General features: G+C 39.6%; 2 protein-coding genes across 3 annotated transcripts; one reads left to right on the plus strand and one right to left on the minus strand.

Annotated features, from left to right (window-relative positions):
* Positions 1-225: 225 nt before the first annotated feature.
* On the plus strand, positions 226-5,101 carry LOC146516542 (uncharacterized). Its single transcript, XM_085163547.1, has 3 exons — positions 226-428; positions 511-607; positions 784-5,101. The coding sequence occupies exons 1-3, from the start codon at positions 323-325 to the stop codon at positions 1,121-1,123; spliced, it is 543 nt and encodes a 180-aa protein (XP_085019673.1). The 5' UTR covers positions 226-322; the 3' UTR covers positions 1,124-5,101.
* On the minus strand, positions 510-15,311 carry xpnpep1 (X-prolyl aminopeptidase (aminopeptidase P) 1, soluble). Of its 2 annotated transcripts, none has more exons than XM_085163529.1 (20): positions 15,166-15,311; positions 13,898-14,022; positions 13,487-13,550; positions 11,295-11,399; positions 10,785-10,877; positions 9,902-10,045; positions 9,542-9,637; positions 9,009-9,090; positions 8,376-8,586; positions 7,164-7,253; positions 7,021-7,071; positions 6,331-6,389; positions 4,952-5,029; positions 4,773-4,844; positions 4,636-4,696; positions 4,429-4,498; positions 3,698-3,871; positions 2,881-2,957; positions 2,606-2,704; positions 510-1,709 (listed from the first exon to the last, which is right to left on the minus strand). In XM_085163529.1, exons 2-20 carry the CDS (start codon positions 14,012-14,014, stop codon positions 1,590-1,592), a joined length of 1,863 nt encoding a protein of 620 aa, XP_085019655.1. In that variant the 5' UTR covers positions 14,015-14,022; positions 15,166-15,311; the 3' UTR covers positions 510-1,589. The 2 variants fall into 2 exon arrangements, with proteins under 2 accessions (XP_085019655.1, XP_085019654.1); XM_085163528.1 differs by lacking the exon at positions 15,166-15,311 and adding an exon at positions 14,279-15,159.
* Between the last annotated feature and the right edge of the window lie 286 nt (positions 15,312-15,597).

Consider the following 15,597-nt stretch of genomic DNA (forward strand, 5'->3'; position numbering starts at 1 on the left):
GTGGTGGAAGCTTGGATCAAGCTCACTGGTTCTGGGTCATCACCCAGAGCTTATTACAAACAGTATAAAGGGATCAGCATCTCCCTCCCCTCAGTGTCCCCCAGAAACTTGAACAGAATAATGAGCAGTAAACAGGGAGAGTAGCAGAGAGGCAGAAGAGGGGGTCTCCAGCTCAAGGGCTGACAAAGAAGGGGGGGGGGGTCACCACAAAGACTCACTCAAGCTGTTGCAGTCACATGGGCAGAGTTTTTTTCAATAAACCAATGAAAAGAGTTTTACAGCCCAGCCTCGAGTCCTTGTTTTGGATGCCAGTGGCAGCAACATGAGTGAATCCGCACAAGACAGAGTGCCGACGGTAGTGAACCTCCACCTGAACGGGACCGCAGCTTTGGAGCAGCAAGACGAGAACATGAGCTCTGGCCTGTTTGGTACGTAATGTTCTTCTGTTAATTTCTCAGAACTCTTATCATACAGTTTAACCGTTTTCCCCCTTTGCTTTCTGCCACCCAGATATCAAAGTGTTTAACGTTGTGATGATTACGTTGGCCTTTTGTATACTTGCCATCACTGGCTTGTACTGCATTACCGTCTGCTACAACCGTTCCAGGTGAGCCTAAAGGACTAAAGCATGTTTATAGATATGTGCAACTCCTAGCTTAATTGAGGTAACAGCTGAATGAAATTGTGTATTTGTTTAAATTAAAACTGATAATCTTAAAGAGTGACCAGGTAATCCAAAGTAAAGTTACATGTCAGTGTAATTACTACTGCTTTGTTCAACAGGCAGTCAAAAAGAGCACAATTATACGAGAGCGCAGTGACCCGAGGCGAGCCGGACGATCCCGTGGCAGTCAAAGCAGTGAAGAGATCGACGAGTTTCATCAACCCTCTCACCTTCTTCAGGAAACCAGAGGCACCGAAGGACAACTCCCGGATCTATTACATCTACAGTAACCCGCTGCCCGTAGGAGGGAAGGATGAAGATGAGGAGGGAGCCAATAAAGCGAGTGGGATACCAGAGGAGCAACAGGTGCTCTCATTGTCTCACTCATTTCAAGAGTTCGCCAGTGATCCCAAAAGAGGTGTCGTCCTGGACCCTCCAATATTTTACATGCAGCTTTAGAGGGTGGGAAACAGTTCTAACAAGATTAGCTAGAGGCACTTGACTCAGTCTGAAAGGTTGGAAGTTTGACACCTCCAGCTATGTGTATGAAAACTTCTCACCAAGATGTGAAGGGCACTACATCAGTTGTACAACCTAGATTCAGTAGTCTGTGATACACTACTCAGAACTACTACTACTGTAGATTTCTTTTGCTCTAAAAGAGTCTCAATAATGTATTCCATATGTTTCATGAACACTCAATATATGATAATAGTTCATCAGAAGTTATTTCCCCTCACAAAAACAGTAAGCATATAAAAGTGCTTCTTGCTTTTGACAGATCTTTAATAAAACTGCTGATGTAATGTGCTTTACAAAAGAAGCTGGGTGCGAGACATGGAGAAACATGAGAAAATACAAATGTTTATCACTGCAGAGCAATCAACAGTAATCCTGGGCAAAATGATCACACAAGAGTTGGTCCTCAGATGATCAGCTGGGTCTCTCTGATCAGCCACTCTAATGCCTCCTGCCTACCCTGCCTCTCCAACTCTGCTCCAACCACCTCCCGACACTTCCTGTGGTACTCATTCACCCAGTCCCGCTGCAGGAGAGGAGAGCCAAGAGTCAAACCACATATACACGGCATAATGTAATACAGGATTTCAATAACATTGCAAGCTGAGAATGTTCATATTCATCGTACAGAATAAAAAGCTGATAATACTGGATGTGCAGAATTTGAAGTTTTTACCACATATATAACTGTGATAAACTCCGAGTTAGGGCTGTGCGATATGACCAAAATCTCATATCCCGATATAAGACATCTATCGTCCAATAACGATATAAATCACAAAAATGTAACATTTTCTGTAAATTCTGTGAATCTCGGGCAGCTCGACTTGCGTTAAGTGTTTCCAGCTGGACGTCGTGTAGCTGGAGTCGAGTGTTTTAACCGATGCATGAAACTACACATTTTTAGACATAAGTTGTAACAGCCGCCGTTTTCTTTGTGAGTATTTATTACACGGCGTGCTGCGGGGAAAAGCCTGTTCTAACGTTTGAGTCTAAGGTTTATTTTTTAGCACCTGGCGGCTCTTTTTTGCTTCTCATCGTAAACACTCTGCATCTTTCACGTGATTCAGTGTATTTTGAAAAGTCTCAACAGGATCTTGAGCTTTATTGTGAAAGGTTTATGTGGAACAAGCGGACACGCGGTGGTTTTACCGTCGTTGTTGCTAACGACAACGCATAAAAACAAACGCTTGTCTGTCTGTAGTGTGGTTATATTAAATATAAGAGAAAGAGACAACTTTAAGAAATTAATATAGCCACTACAGTGACCATCAAAATAACGAAAAAATATTGCCGTAAACAGTTTATTTTGCGACACCATGAAACAAACGATTGCGTAAAAAATATATCGTCATATCAAACAACCCTACTCCGAGTATACATATACAGATTTTTCTTTTTATCCGAGTACCAAAATCTTACCTCCTTCTGAGTGAGAAGCTCTGTATTCATCATTTTCACTTGGATGGGGACCAGAGTGAGAGGCTCAAATGTCAGACTACCCCTGTTTCTGTAGTTGTACTGCACATACAGACAGAAAAACAAAAAACATCATTAATTCATCTCATTATTTTGCTACAAAGAATTAAAAGTAAAGAACATCTTAATGGTTATAACGACTCATAGATATTTAGAGAACGTGTAAAAAAAAAAAAAAATCGTTTCTGAACATTCATTTGACCTGTTTTAACACGTACTTTGGGCTTAGCTGGTACAACGAGGACCACATTTTCCAGACGAATGCCAAAAGATCCATCTTCATAGTATCCAGGTTCTACAAAGGAATAACACACACAAACACACAAATTATAGCCAGCTGAGCTTTGGTAGACTTATCCTCCTAGGACCTGGCATCCACATATGTGGACGTCACATTTTGGGTTTTCTAGACTAAAATACTACATTTTGCTCTACCAGTGCCTGATATCCACTTACGAGGACATTAGACTGCCACTAATCTATCAAAAAGTGAATGTCCTGATATGTGGATCCGTTTTTTCTCAGAAACAAAAGTCAGGTTTAAAAAAATAAATTCATTAATTAAAAAAAAATAATAATAAATCACGTAATTCTTTGTTTTTACATTCATCCCAATCAGCCCAAATAGCAAAGAGAAAGAAAAAATGCATGCCATGAAAGAGTTCGGGAACTTAGGAGGTTAAATTTGGATATTTTTATAAGATTTTCTTTTAATCTCTGGAAAAACTACAGGTTCCCCTTTTGACTTGTACACTACTTGGATAAGCAGATATCTCCAGAGGAGATACAATGATGTAGCAGTTTTTGACTGTTTTATATCACAGAAAAAAATAGAAGGTTAATGGAAAAAGTCAATTAATTATTGACTTTGTTTCATTTCCAGTGTACGGTATTTATTGTTTTAGCTCTTTCCTGAATTTGCTGCTGGGGTTTCTCTGAATAACTGGACATTTATTAATCGAACAGCCGCTCTGTAAACACTGCAAATGCAACAGATTCTTCATTTTATGATCCATTACATACAGTAGATCATACCATCACTGACAATCATGCCGGCCTCCAGCGGTTCATCTGCGAAGGTTTTGTAGCTGATGCCGCAAGGCCCCTCGTGAACGTTGAGGAAACAGCCCACCCCGTGACCTGTACCGTGGAGGTAGTCCAGCCCAGACTCCCACAGGGCCGCACGGGCAAACGAATCCAAGAGGTGGCCTGGTAAAGGAATAGAGGTTTAGATCTGGATTCTTTTCTACATTTTAACACAACATTTCAAAGGTCTTTTACTTCTCTGCTTGTGCATGTCAGAAAAAAATATGCACATGGATTGTTCGGATGTGATTTTTTTTCCTAGTTAAAATACTGAGTGTATGATCATAAAATACTGGTGGCAGCCAGAGGTAACTCTTAGCCTACTAGTAGATGCACCTATGGTAATAATTTCAAACTTCCATGTCCCCTGGCAGGGTGACAGCTTCCGGCTTTTTACGGGATATAATTATAACACGATTGTTCTTCCTTTAGCATAAGACATAGTTCAAGATCGTAAGTAAACAAGCTTGATTGGCCAAAAAGATGTCTGTGTTATGAGCGACAAAATGTTTATCTTGTAGAAATAAAACATTTGTATTCCTGAATAGACAGAACAAGTACTAATCACCATGAGTCATCTGGAACTTTGTTAGCTATTTTGGTGTAAAATCGTCATTTTTAACATCCGTGTACTGAAAACAACATCAGCATAGTCTTAACGACAGATCCGAGTGCTGCACCTTTTGTTCCATTGGGGAAAATGGCAGCGCTGACAGCTATGTGTCCCTTCAGTACGTAGGTAAAGCATTCCTAGGAGGAAAATAACACACATATTACAAAGATACATATAATAGTCTTTGTAAATAAACAGTACTGAGTCAACCTAAGTGTAATTCAATTAAATTAACCGGTGGCAGGAAATATTCTGAGCAATCACACAAACGTACCTTCTCAAAAGCAGATGGTGTCCCGAAGTGCATGGTACGTGTGACGTCTGTTGTTCCATCACTGCAAAAGACGTAAAGAGGTAACTGATTATCCTAAAGACATCTGCTCTGCAGCATTTAAAAACAACCTTACTTACACGTATTGAGCTCCAGAGTCGATGAGATAAACTTCATTTACAGTGAGGGTCCTATTGGTCTCAGGCAGTGGTCTACAAGCAAAAAAAAAAAAAAAAAAAAAAACATGAAATCACAGATACAAGCTAAAACTATGAATTAACAAAAATGACACAAATACAGTTTTTATTTGCAAATTAACCTGTAATGTATGATCGCTCCATGTGGACCAACACTGGAAATTGTTGGGAAGCTGAGACCCACAAAATCTTTCTGCTGACTGAAAAAAGTGCAAGAAAATGGTAAGCATTAATGGCAGTCATAATTATACCATGAGAAATATTTTAAATTATTTTTTTATTTTTTTTCATTTTCTGAGATGCAACTGTTTCTTGATGACAGCTTTGGTTTCAAAAGGTAGCCACATGGAATAGTTCTTAATTACCAGTTAAGTGGTAACGGACAAATTTCTTCTTTTTAATGTGATTGAGATGATCGGGGTTTGTTGTTATACAGCAAACAGCTACATTTTAATCAATAACAACTTCTCCACCTGCTTCCAGCACTTCCTGCTAGCACCTGGTGGGAGTTTGTTTTCCATATTTGCACTATTTTTGCTTACTATAGAAAAGGCAAACGTGCCATTTATTAGTTTTTAAAAAAGTATTTTTTTAAATGACATATGACACTTTCACCTTTTTCCCCCAGAGGGATAAAAATATTGCAAAAGCTTAATACCAGGTTAAGATTAATACCAGAACTTCAGCACTCTGTTTTCCTCCTATATCCAGTAGAGGGAGCTGTGACCAGTCTGTGCTCTGCACACTTTTACTCTGCAAGTTTACTCAAGGGGCTTCAAACCAAATAGTCTTACATCTGAGTGGGTTTAAAGGAAAAGACAAAAAAACAACAAAAAAAACAAAAAAAAACTATTATCAAGGTCGCACAGTGACCGTGAGAATTCAAGCACACTGAAACTTAAGTAAATCGCAACAAATAAAAAAAATGCTTAAAAAAAAAAAAAAAAAAAAAAGCAAACAAAACACAACAGAAATAAAAAGCAAAAGAAAAGGCTCACAAAACAAATAAACAAAACCCTCACAGAACACAAGAAACTTAAGTTTTAGGAGACAATAAAGTGACGGACCAACCATGGAAGTGATGAGCTCACAGTAAACATCTAACAGAAAACTTGTATTTACAGTATTATATTAATATTGCAATTACAGTACAACACACGCTCCGTATTGTGATTATATTTTAGTTTTCCATAAAGAAAAGAGTTTAGAGAAGTGAAATTAAAACATAATCGGCCCAGTTTCCGATAAGTGACAATAAGTGATCGTAATCCATCCATGTGATGGCAGTCAGAGGTTCCCGTTTCTGGTAAAGACGGCTTTGTGCTCTATTTTTACCTTACCATTTAATTAAAAACCTTTTCAGTTGCACCTGAGGGAGGATGCAGATTGGAAGTGGACCAGCATCTTTTAAAGACATCCTTTCCAAGAAGGAAGCTGTTGAAGCTAAACTGGATGAGCTTGATCAACGTTATGTTAAACAAAAGAGCAAAACAAAACACACCTACGTAATTCTTCTGCCTTATCAGCAGCAGATATCTCAGTCACATTGCCGTTTGGAATCTGTAAAATTACAAAAACCAACGCACGTGAAACTCAACAAGGAAGACGTTAAAGCACATGACAAAATGTCATCGATCCGACCATAGCATTCCTACACTCACAGTGAAAAAAAATTAATTGCAAAAAAAACAAAAACGTGTTTCCTGGATGATGAGAGTAAGTGAAAATCTGTATTATAGAGCAGCGGTCCCCAACCTTTTTTGCACCACGGACCGGTTTATGCCCGACAATATTTTCACAGACCGGCCTTTAAGGTGTCGCATATAAATACAACAAAATAAAACTAGTACCGGTACCGAAAAAAAGAAGATTTATTTATAACACACGTGAAAAGACCCAGGAAAACCGAGTTAATGATCAAAACGATAACAAAATAACGCTGAAAACCGATAAAAACCATACATGCCTCAACTCTCGCGGCCCGGTACCAAACGACTCACGGACCGGTACCGGTCCGAGGCCCGGGGGTTGGGGACCGCTGTTATACAGGGTCTTTCCCTTACAATACAAGGCAACTGTTGTTGTGATTAGGTGCTATATGAACTGAATTAAATTGAAGCCAGAAATGAAAATTCCAGAGATGCATGCATGAAAATAAGATTAAAAAACAAAACAAAAAAAAATACGATACCTCCTTTTCCAACCAAGCAAAGAGTTCACAAAGTGCCACTGCATCTTTGATCTGTTGGCAAACGCACAAACACACAGTTTATAAAAATATTAGACACACTAATATGTTTTACACTACATATTTCAGGGGTCAGTGATTCTTACATGTGCCATTTTCATGCCTTGAATCTCTGTGGCATTTTTCACAGCTTTGCCGAGGCAGAGTGGAGTGTAGGGAATTGGAGATCGGTGAGTCTTTACCAAAAAAACAAAACAAAAAACAAAACACAACATCAGGAGAAAACATTAAAAAACATGCAGCTCTTTTACTATTTTTTAAATATATTCATACTAAATGAGAAATATTTATTGTATTTTGCTGTATTTTTATGAATGTAATGAACCAGTTTCACATCGGGTAGAGCAGATTCATGTTACATATTAAGAGTTGTTAGTTTTGCTAAAGTTACAAGATATTTTTCAAGTTTTACTTGCTAATGCAGGTGAGAAAATTAGTATTTCTACCAGACACTTAAATGTCTGTAATCTTATAGGTCTCTGTCCTATTTCTGAGAATTTAAAACAGCATGTTTTCAAAAATCTGACCCAATAATCTGAGAATGTGTCATCTGACAGGAACAAGGAAACAAACAGGCAATTTTTTTCTAAACTGTAAAAACTCTCTGGCATTTACAAATTACCCCTGAGCCACAAAGTACTCAGGTATGTTTTTACCAACCACTGGTATTTAAAGCAGATACTACTTCTTCATATTTGTGTAAACAGACATGACCTAGACGCAATCCAGCTTGTTTTTTTTTTTTTTTAAATCTTCTTTACCTTCTTTTGTGAACACCAGAAGCCAACAATGAGCCTCTACACATGAACTATTGATATCTACAGTGAGAAAACGATCACTGCTGAATTTATGAGACCAAACAGCTTTTAAAGGATGCCAAAGACAAGATTTTAGACCTGCATGAGCCTGGAACTGTTGGTACGATTATTCAGAAGTGGCCGATTTACAAAATGACCATCAACCACCATCTGTCTGGAGCTCCATGTAAGACCTTGCCTCATGGGTGGTTGGCAAGGATGTCTTACTTCACTGCTTGGCAACAAGGATTTCTCCACCAAGGACTACGTCATGTTCTGCTTGAGGATTGAATACTTATTTCATTCTCTGATATGAAAATCAGTTTAGAACTTTTATGTAACGTGTTTGTTTTGGATTCGCAGTCGATATTCTGTCTCTTCCTGTTCAAATGAAACTACCACATGAATTACAGCACGTTCACTTCTTCATAAGGGAGCAAACTTACAAATTTAGCAGTGACTCAAGTAATCATTTCCCTCTTGATTAATCATTTCTCTCACCTTAGGGATGACCTGTGTGAGAGCACAACTGGCTTTATCACAAATCCACACTTTGTCCTTTGGGCCAAGTGCAGCACAGATGGCCTGGAGCTCAGTGTAGACCGACTCATACGGAAATGTCTGGATGCTCAGCTCAGGTTTGCTAGGGGAGTCCAGCTGCAGATGCTCTCTCGCTGCAGGGTCAGAAAGACGTTTGAGGTCCACAAAAAACCTGCAGAGAGGAAAGGGTTGCTGAGTGAAAAAGGGAAATGGTTAACACAGGAGGAAACCCTGTTTCTCTGGCTTTGGGAGGTGTAATCTACTGGATGTGCCCTTAACTAGCTACTAAATACATACAGTGTACATATCGCAATACATATAGTATACAATCTGGTTGCATACAATTATCTTTTAGATGTCCTCAAGTGCATCGTGGAGTACAATTCATTAGCACTAACAGATGTGATTGCACTAAACACAATGAAAATGCACATAAACTTGAAATTTTGTCCAAAGTCCAGATAGGTACGTTATGTTATGCACACCTTCAGTTATTCTGACATCTCTCAAATTATACAAACTACTGTCTAAGTTTTACAGTAAAGCGCTGTTTGTCCAAATTCATAATCACTGATGCATCATACTGGACGTCACCTTATTGTATTCATTCCCACAATGGTATATGCAAAGAAAACTGGGTTGTACTCAATGTCTGCCCCGCGAAGGTTGAAAAGCCCTGAGAAAACAAAACAATAAGATGACAGATTAAAAAAATGAAACAAAAAAAGAAACACCCTATTCTTCTTTCTATTATGATGCATAACATAGCAATGAATACTTAAATTCTCATGAAACAATGAGCCAGTATGAAGTGGGTGGTGTAAAATGTCAGTGTTATTATTGAACTGTCATTCATCCTTACAGGTTTCATCTCTATAATCTGCTGGTTGAAGCCATCCAGCCCTAAATGTTACCTGCTGACAATCAAAATAAATCTTCATCTAATAAACAGGACAATCAGAAACAAGAGCAAATAAAGCATGGTGAACGCTGAGGTCCTCGAATCTAAAGGGACACTCGCACATGTGTCCTCTGCTTGTTATCATGTACTGGACACTAATATTTAGATTATGCACATTGAAGAGCTTAACTGAACTGCACTCAGGAGCAGGAAAACTGAACCGTACACGCAATCTCATCCAGTGCTGTTGCAACAAACCAGGTGATCTTCCTCTCTGACATCTTGGCTCGCAGCGTTGTGATCTTGTCTTGCCAGGAAATACCTACACAAAGCATAAATAACACACAAAGACACAAGTTTGTTTCATCCAATGCCTATACATCTAGTTACTGAAGACTGGAAACGTAATTTAAAGGGCCATTAAACTGTGTCTAGATTATGTGGATTTCTAAAAGTATTACACTTTTTTTTTAAATTAAAAAAATATATAATTTTTTTTAAAACAGACAAACACTTAATAAGCTACTATTAAAAATAAAAAGAGGCTACATGTAAAATGGTTTTAATGCTATTTAATTGCACTGACCAGTGAAGTCTAATCCCAGGCTGCGGAGTTGTGTGCTGGGTCTTTCTGGTCGGTCCGGCCAGACGGCATCGATAAGGTTATCCTGCACTGCTACCAACGAGTGGCCAGCACTGGACAGAGCCTTGAACATATTCTTCCATTGGTCTGAAACACAATATGAGATTTCTTAACAAGCACAAATACCAAATAAAAACAAAACAAAACAGAGTGTTACTTCATAGGGGCAACAGAGTCACACTCTGCAGTAATCTCGGCAGATCAGGTGATTTAAATATCAGCCAGCATGCATAGTTTCATAGTCCAACCAGCTAATCTCATGAAGGTCATGCTGATTAAGTCATATTAGCCTACTTACAGTTATTGCAAGCTGCTTGGCAACCCACATCCACCCAAACTTGTTTTTTCTTTCGGTTTTTGACAATTCAGATAACTTTATTTATCTCCATGTGGGTATTAGATGTCTTATCTGTTGTCAACCATGTGTGCTCTTCTATACTGTGCTATTGATATAAATTTGAAGTTAAAAAGAAATGGCCATCGATTGTAAACAATATTCTTCTGATTATACAGATCCTAACTGAATTTTTATTTATTTATTTATTTTGGGTGATTTGTGGGTCTGAAGTGGAGACGCTGCAGGCTGCCTCTACTCTACAACACAATGCAAGTGTATTTGTCTGAGAGCTTAAGAATTCCTCCATTTTTTTTTTGTGCAAGTTAAAATCTAATAAGATGAGCTAGAAATGTTCAAATCATGCACTCTTGTTGCATACTGGAATATTTCCGTTTGCCTCGGTTGCCTCACTGCAGCATGAGCGGTTTTCCAAGTAAAGCTTGCAATGCTAATTCACTGAACTAACATGAATATGATACTGTAGCTTACCAGCAGCAATGATCCAAGGATCTACTCCCACTTTTGAGTTTTCAGGAAGAACACTGATCAGCCAGTCTTCCTGTGAGGGTGTCTCCTTCAGCCCTGTATATGATTATTAAAATCAGTTTATGACACCTTCAAGACATGTGAATGTATAATATAAATGACTCATACCAATGTGGAAGATGGAATACTAAAATGTATGTGTGTCTACACCCGGTGCGGACACAAATAGTCTCTAAACTTAAGTTTGCGACACTTTTTCCAGTCTTAGAAAAAACCCATTCTGACTGATTGTCTAGCTGTGACTCAAGCCTTATTACTCATGCTGTGACAGATCTAAATGTCCATGTTGAGCCTGTGCAGCTGCTCCATTAGAGAGCCTCAAACTTTAAAAGCACATGTAGTTAAATATAACTTTTAAAATGAGAAAAAAAAAAAAAAAAGATCCGTTGGTGTTTGTACTTTATGTAACAGAGAGAGATTTTTTCATCACTGAAACACCAAGGTGGACATTACCCATCTTCATCAGGGTCCAGTTGTTGTCCATCTGCTGGTGGGCTTGCAGGAAGTATCGGCCATCAGTCCACATTGCAGCATGCTGCTCTGTAACGATGGCTGTGCCTGAATGGCAAAGTATGGAAGAAATTTTGTTCAGCACTTTCTTTTGGCTACTTGGCTTTATTTGTACAAAAAGCATATCTATTCATTTCTCTGAAGCAACATATAAGGTTTATACCTCTGAAATGACAGCAGTGAATAAGCCGCCTGAGAAAGAGCAAATTTTTCTTGTCTCGTGTAAAACTGTGGTTATGTCAGGGCAGAAGGCAAGATTTCCACAGTGTTTTCTTACGTTTAAAAAAAACCCCCACCTTTCTTGAAAGTTCACAGCCTTTAATGGGAAAGAAAACTACTTTTCAACATGAAACTAGGTGCACTGGTGTTTTTTGTTCTGCTTTACCCTTAACAAACGAGTCTGAACGAGACATACAGTGGGGCAAAAAAGTATTTAGTCAGCCACCGATTGTGCAAGTTCCCCCACTTAAAATGATAACAGAGGTCAGTAATTTGCACCAGAGGTACACTTCAACTGTGAGAGACAGAATGTGAAAAAAAAAAAATCCATGAATTCACATGGTAGGATTTGTAAAGAATTTATTCGTAAATCAGGGTGGAAAATAAGTATTTGGTCACCTCAAACAAGGAAAATCCCTGGCTCTCACAGACCTGTAACGTCTTCTGTAAGAAGCTTTTCTGTCCCCCACCCGTTACCTGTATGAATGGCACCTGTTTGACCTCATCATCTGTATAAAAGACACCTGTCCACAGCCTCAACCAGTCAGACTCCAAACTCCGCCATGGCCAAGACCAAAGAGCTTTCGAAGGACACCAGGAAAAGAATTGTAGACCTGCACCAGACTGGGAAGAGTGAATCTACAATAGGCAAGCAGCTTGGTGTGAAAAAATCAACTGTGGGAGCAATCATCAGAAAATGGAAGACATACAAGACAACTGATAATCTCCCTCGCGATCTGGGGCTCCACGCAAGATCTCATCCCGTGGGGTCAAAATGATCATGAGAACGGTGAGCAAAGATCCCAGAACCACACGGGGGGACCTGGTGAATGACCTGCAGAGAGCTGGGACCAAAGTAACAAAGGTCACCATCAGTAACACACTACAACGGCAGGGAATCAAATCCCGCAGTGCCAGACGTGTTCCGCTGCTGAAGCCAGTGCATGTCCAGGCCCGTCTGAAGTTTGCCAGAGAGCACATGGATGATACAGCAGAGGATTGGGAGAATGTCATGTGGTCAGATGAAACCAAAGTAGAACTTTTTGGTATAAACTCAACTCATCGTGTTTGGAGGAAGAATACTGAGTTGCATCCCAAGAACACCATACCTACTGTGAAGCATGGGGGTGGAAACATCATGCTATGGGGCTGTTTTTCTGCCAAGGGGACAGGACGACTGATCCGTGTTAAGGACAGAATGAATGGGGCCAAGTATCGTGAGATTTTGAGCCAAAACCTACTTCCATCAGTGAGAACTTTGAAGATGAAACGAGGCTGGGTCTTCCAACATGACAATGATCCAAAACACACCGCCCGGGCAACAAAGGAGTGGCTCCGTAAGAAGCATTTGAAAGTCCTGGAGTGGCCTAGCCAGTCTCCAGACCTCAACCCCATAGAAAATCTGTGGCGGGAGTTGAAAGTCCGTGTTGCTCGGCGACAGCCCCAAAACATCACTGCTCTTGAGAAGATCTGCATGGAGGAATGGGCCAAAATACCAGCTACTGTGTGTGCAAACCTGGTAAAGACCTATAGTAAACGTTTGACCTCTGTTATTGCCAACAAAGGTTATGTTACAAAGTATTGAGTTGTATTTTTGTTATTGACCAAATACTTATTTTCCACCCTGATTTACGAATAAATTCTTTACAAATCCTACCATGTGAATTCATGGATTTTTTTTTTTTTTCACATTCTGTCTCTCACAGTTGAAGTGTACCTCTGGTGCAAATTACTGACCTCTGTCATCATTTTAAGTGGGGGAACTTGCACAATCGGTGGCTGACTAAATACTTTTTTGCCCCACTGTATCAAATATCATTCTGAGTTATCAAATGTTCCAGATTTTTTGCAGTGAAAATGATTGATTATACCTACACTTGAGTGTGCAATGGGAATCATGCACAAGCAATACAAACCTGCAGAGCCGTCGAATCCAGAGATGAATTCACGTCTGCAGTCACACGGTGCAATGTATTCACTCTGAAAGTCACAGAGACACGGGAGAAATCAGCTTCATTAACAATCACTGTGAAGTGGCCATCCACCCAACAAATATTTTAATTGCCACCATCGCTGCTAGTCATGTGCATGAAGAAGAAAAGGGCAGGGTTAGGGAAGTGTAATGAGCAAAGGGCTACAATCAGTTGCAAAGGTCAGACAAGACCATGAGAAGTAAATTAAAGTGAATTAAGAAGTGAACTGAGTTCACAGTGAGAAGGGAAATTAGAGAAGTGACAGAAGTAAGAGGAGCAGCTGAGAGATTTTCCGTGTGTCTTGCTAACGGGTTGTGTAAAGATATTTATTGTAGTAAATGTGATTTGATTTACCTGATGTGCATCTCCAGATGGGATTATGTAGGCTTGTATAGGCTCAGAGAAGTATTTACAGTTCTTCATTGCCTGACGGAGCTGCCTGAGCAGCTCTCCAGTTATCTTTGGAGACATAGCCTTTTCTGAATGGCAAAGGAGATATGTTTGAAAGAAGTCAAGAAAAACATTAAAATTTAAAAAAAAGAAAATCTAAACATACATAGTTAAAAAAAGAAAAAGCAATCTCAAAATGCATCATAAGATAGGCTCTAGTTTCTCGTCGAAGCACTGATCAGTGTCCAAAAACACTGATCTCAAGCACTGATACACCAGTACTCAATAGGTAATCAGATATGCTGGTACAATTCCAAAACACAGATGTGGTTCTTTAGAGATTACCTGACTTTTCGGATGGCATGTTGAATTCAGATGACTGAAACTGAACAGACTGACGACAACCTACCAAACTATTCACGTGGAGCTCAAAGTCACAGGCCACACCTGGACCTTTATTCTGCTGCAGTATGCTGAATAAGCAACTGTTACTGAAGTCAGAGTTAAATATTAAAAGAATAAGATGACTGGGTTGAGGTGGCATTTGTGTGACCCTTTGCACTACAATAATCACCTACAGCAGTGGATTCCCCCATCACTCTCCACATTGAGTGTGAGGCTGTGTAAAAAGAATCCACAAACCGACCAATCAGGTAGCAGTATTGTACATCGATGAGGTCTCCTATTGGCTAGAAGCCCAGCGTGCGGTTGTTGTTTACAAGTTGACATGAAATGAATCAGCTGCATTCAGTATCTGAACCACTAGCTAGTTAATTTCTCAATAAAATCCAATTATTGTATTTGAGTGTGTTTTTAAAAAGTAATAAAACAGACAAACGCAGAGTCTGTAGCCGACTTTTGTTTCCATTAAGGCATCACTTTTTTTCCTAGAAAAGGCCAAACAGAACACACAAATAACTAATTCATTCCGAGTATCGGCGATGGATTTACATGTGGGTGTGGTAACACACCGGTGGAATATTAGGAAAGTTGCTAGCTAATTATCCAGTTTTACAGCTGAAAGGAAAAGCTTTTCTCACAGCTTTCGTAACAGACAATACTACAGTCGTGGGCGGACTGGTCGTTTTCCTCATTTTGAAAACAGTCCACAGCCTTCTGTACTCGCTCTGAGCCGCCTTGAAACAAAACGCTAGCATTTCAATCCACAGCTAGCGACCATAAAACGGTAAAGTAGCCCCCCGCATGCAGCCAGTGAAATGCTGAATACACACCCGGTGGTTTCGCCTTGAAAATGCGACACTCAGATTTAAAATCGAAGCGCTCTTTTAACCAGCTCGGACCTTGTGTTAATTTACAAAACAGGAGGCTGCCATTTCGTTGTTGACGTTTGTGGTCACGTGACTGTAGCTTCTTCCAGTAGACGTAGCGGGATCCAGACTCGCCTCTTCCTCTGTGAATAATTCATGCGCTCTCTACTGCAAACACATAAACGAAATACCATTTCATCAATATTTAAGACGCTGTCTACGCACTAGATCTCCGAGAGTGCGAAAAGAATCAAAGTATGTATGTAAGTATGTAAAGTAAGTGAAAGGCTACATGTGAGAGAACTGAATCAAGCACACAAATATACACGATGATCAGCCTGCATCTAATATATCATTAGCTCATTTCATTTCAATTCCTTTGGTTTTAAGTTGTGG

This window comes from Neolamprologus multifasciatus, chromosome 6 (genome assembly GCF_963576455.1).
Source record: "Neolamprologus multifasciatus chromosome 6, fNeoMul1.2, whole genome shotgun sequence".
Taxonomy (NCBI): Eukaryota; Metazoa; Chordata; class Actinopteri; order Cichliformes; family Cichlidae; genus Neolamprologus; species Neolamprologus multifasciatus.

Bases quoted from the DNA above. Each gene is read 5' to 3' on its own strand.
- LOC146516542 (XM_085163547.1), top strand. From the start codon at position 323: ATGAGTGAATCCGCACAAGACAGAGTGCCGACGGTAGTGAACCTCCAC. The intron at 429-510 runs GTACGTAATGTT...TCTGCCACCCAG, and splicing joins CATGAGCTCTGGCCTGTTTG to ATATCAAAGTGTTTAACGTT. The intron at 608-783 runs GTGAGCCTAAAG...TTTGTTCAACAG, and splicing joins GTCTGCTACAACCGTTCCAG to GCAGTCAAAAAGAGCACAAT.
- xpnpep1 (XM_085163528.1), bottom strand. From the start codon at position 14,477: ATGCCACCTCAACCCAGTCATCTTATTCTTTTAATATTTAACTCTGAC. The intron at 14,023-14,278 runs GTAATCTCTAAA...TTTGCCATTCAG, and splicing joins CATGCCATCCGAAAAGTCAG to AAAAGGCTATGTCTCCAAAG. The intron at 9,638-9,901 runs GTCAGTGCAATT...TGCTTTGTGTAG, and splicing joins CCTGGGATTAGACTTCACTG to GTATTTCCTGGCAAGACAAG.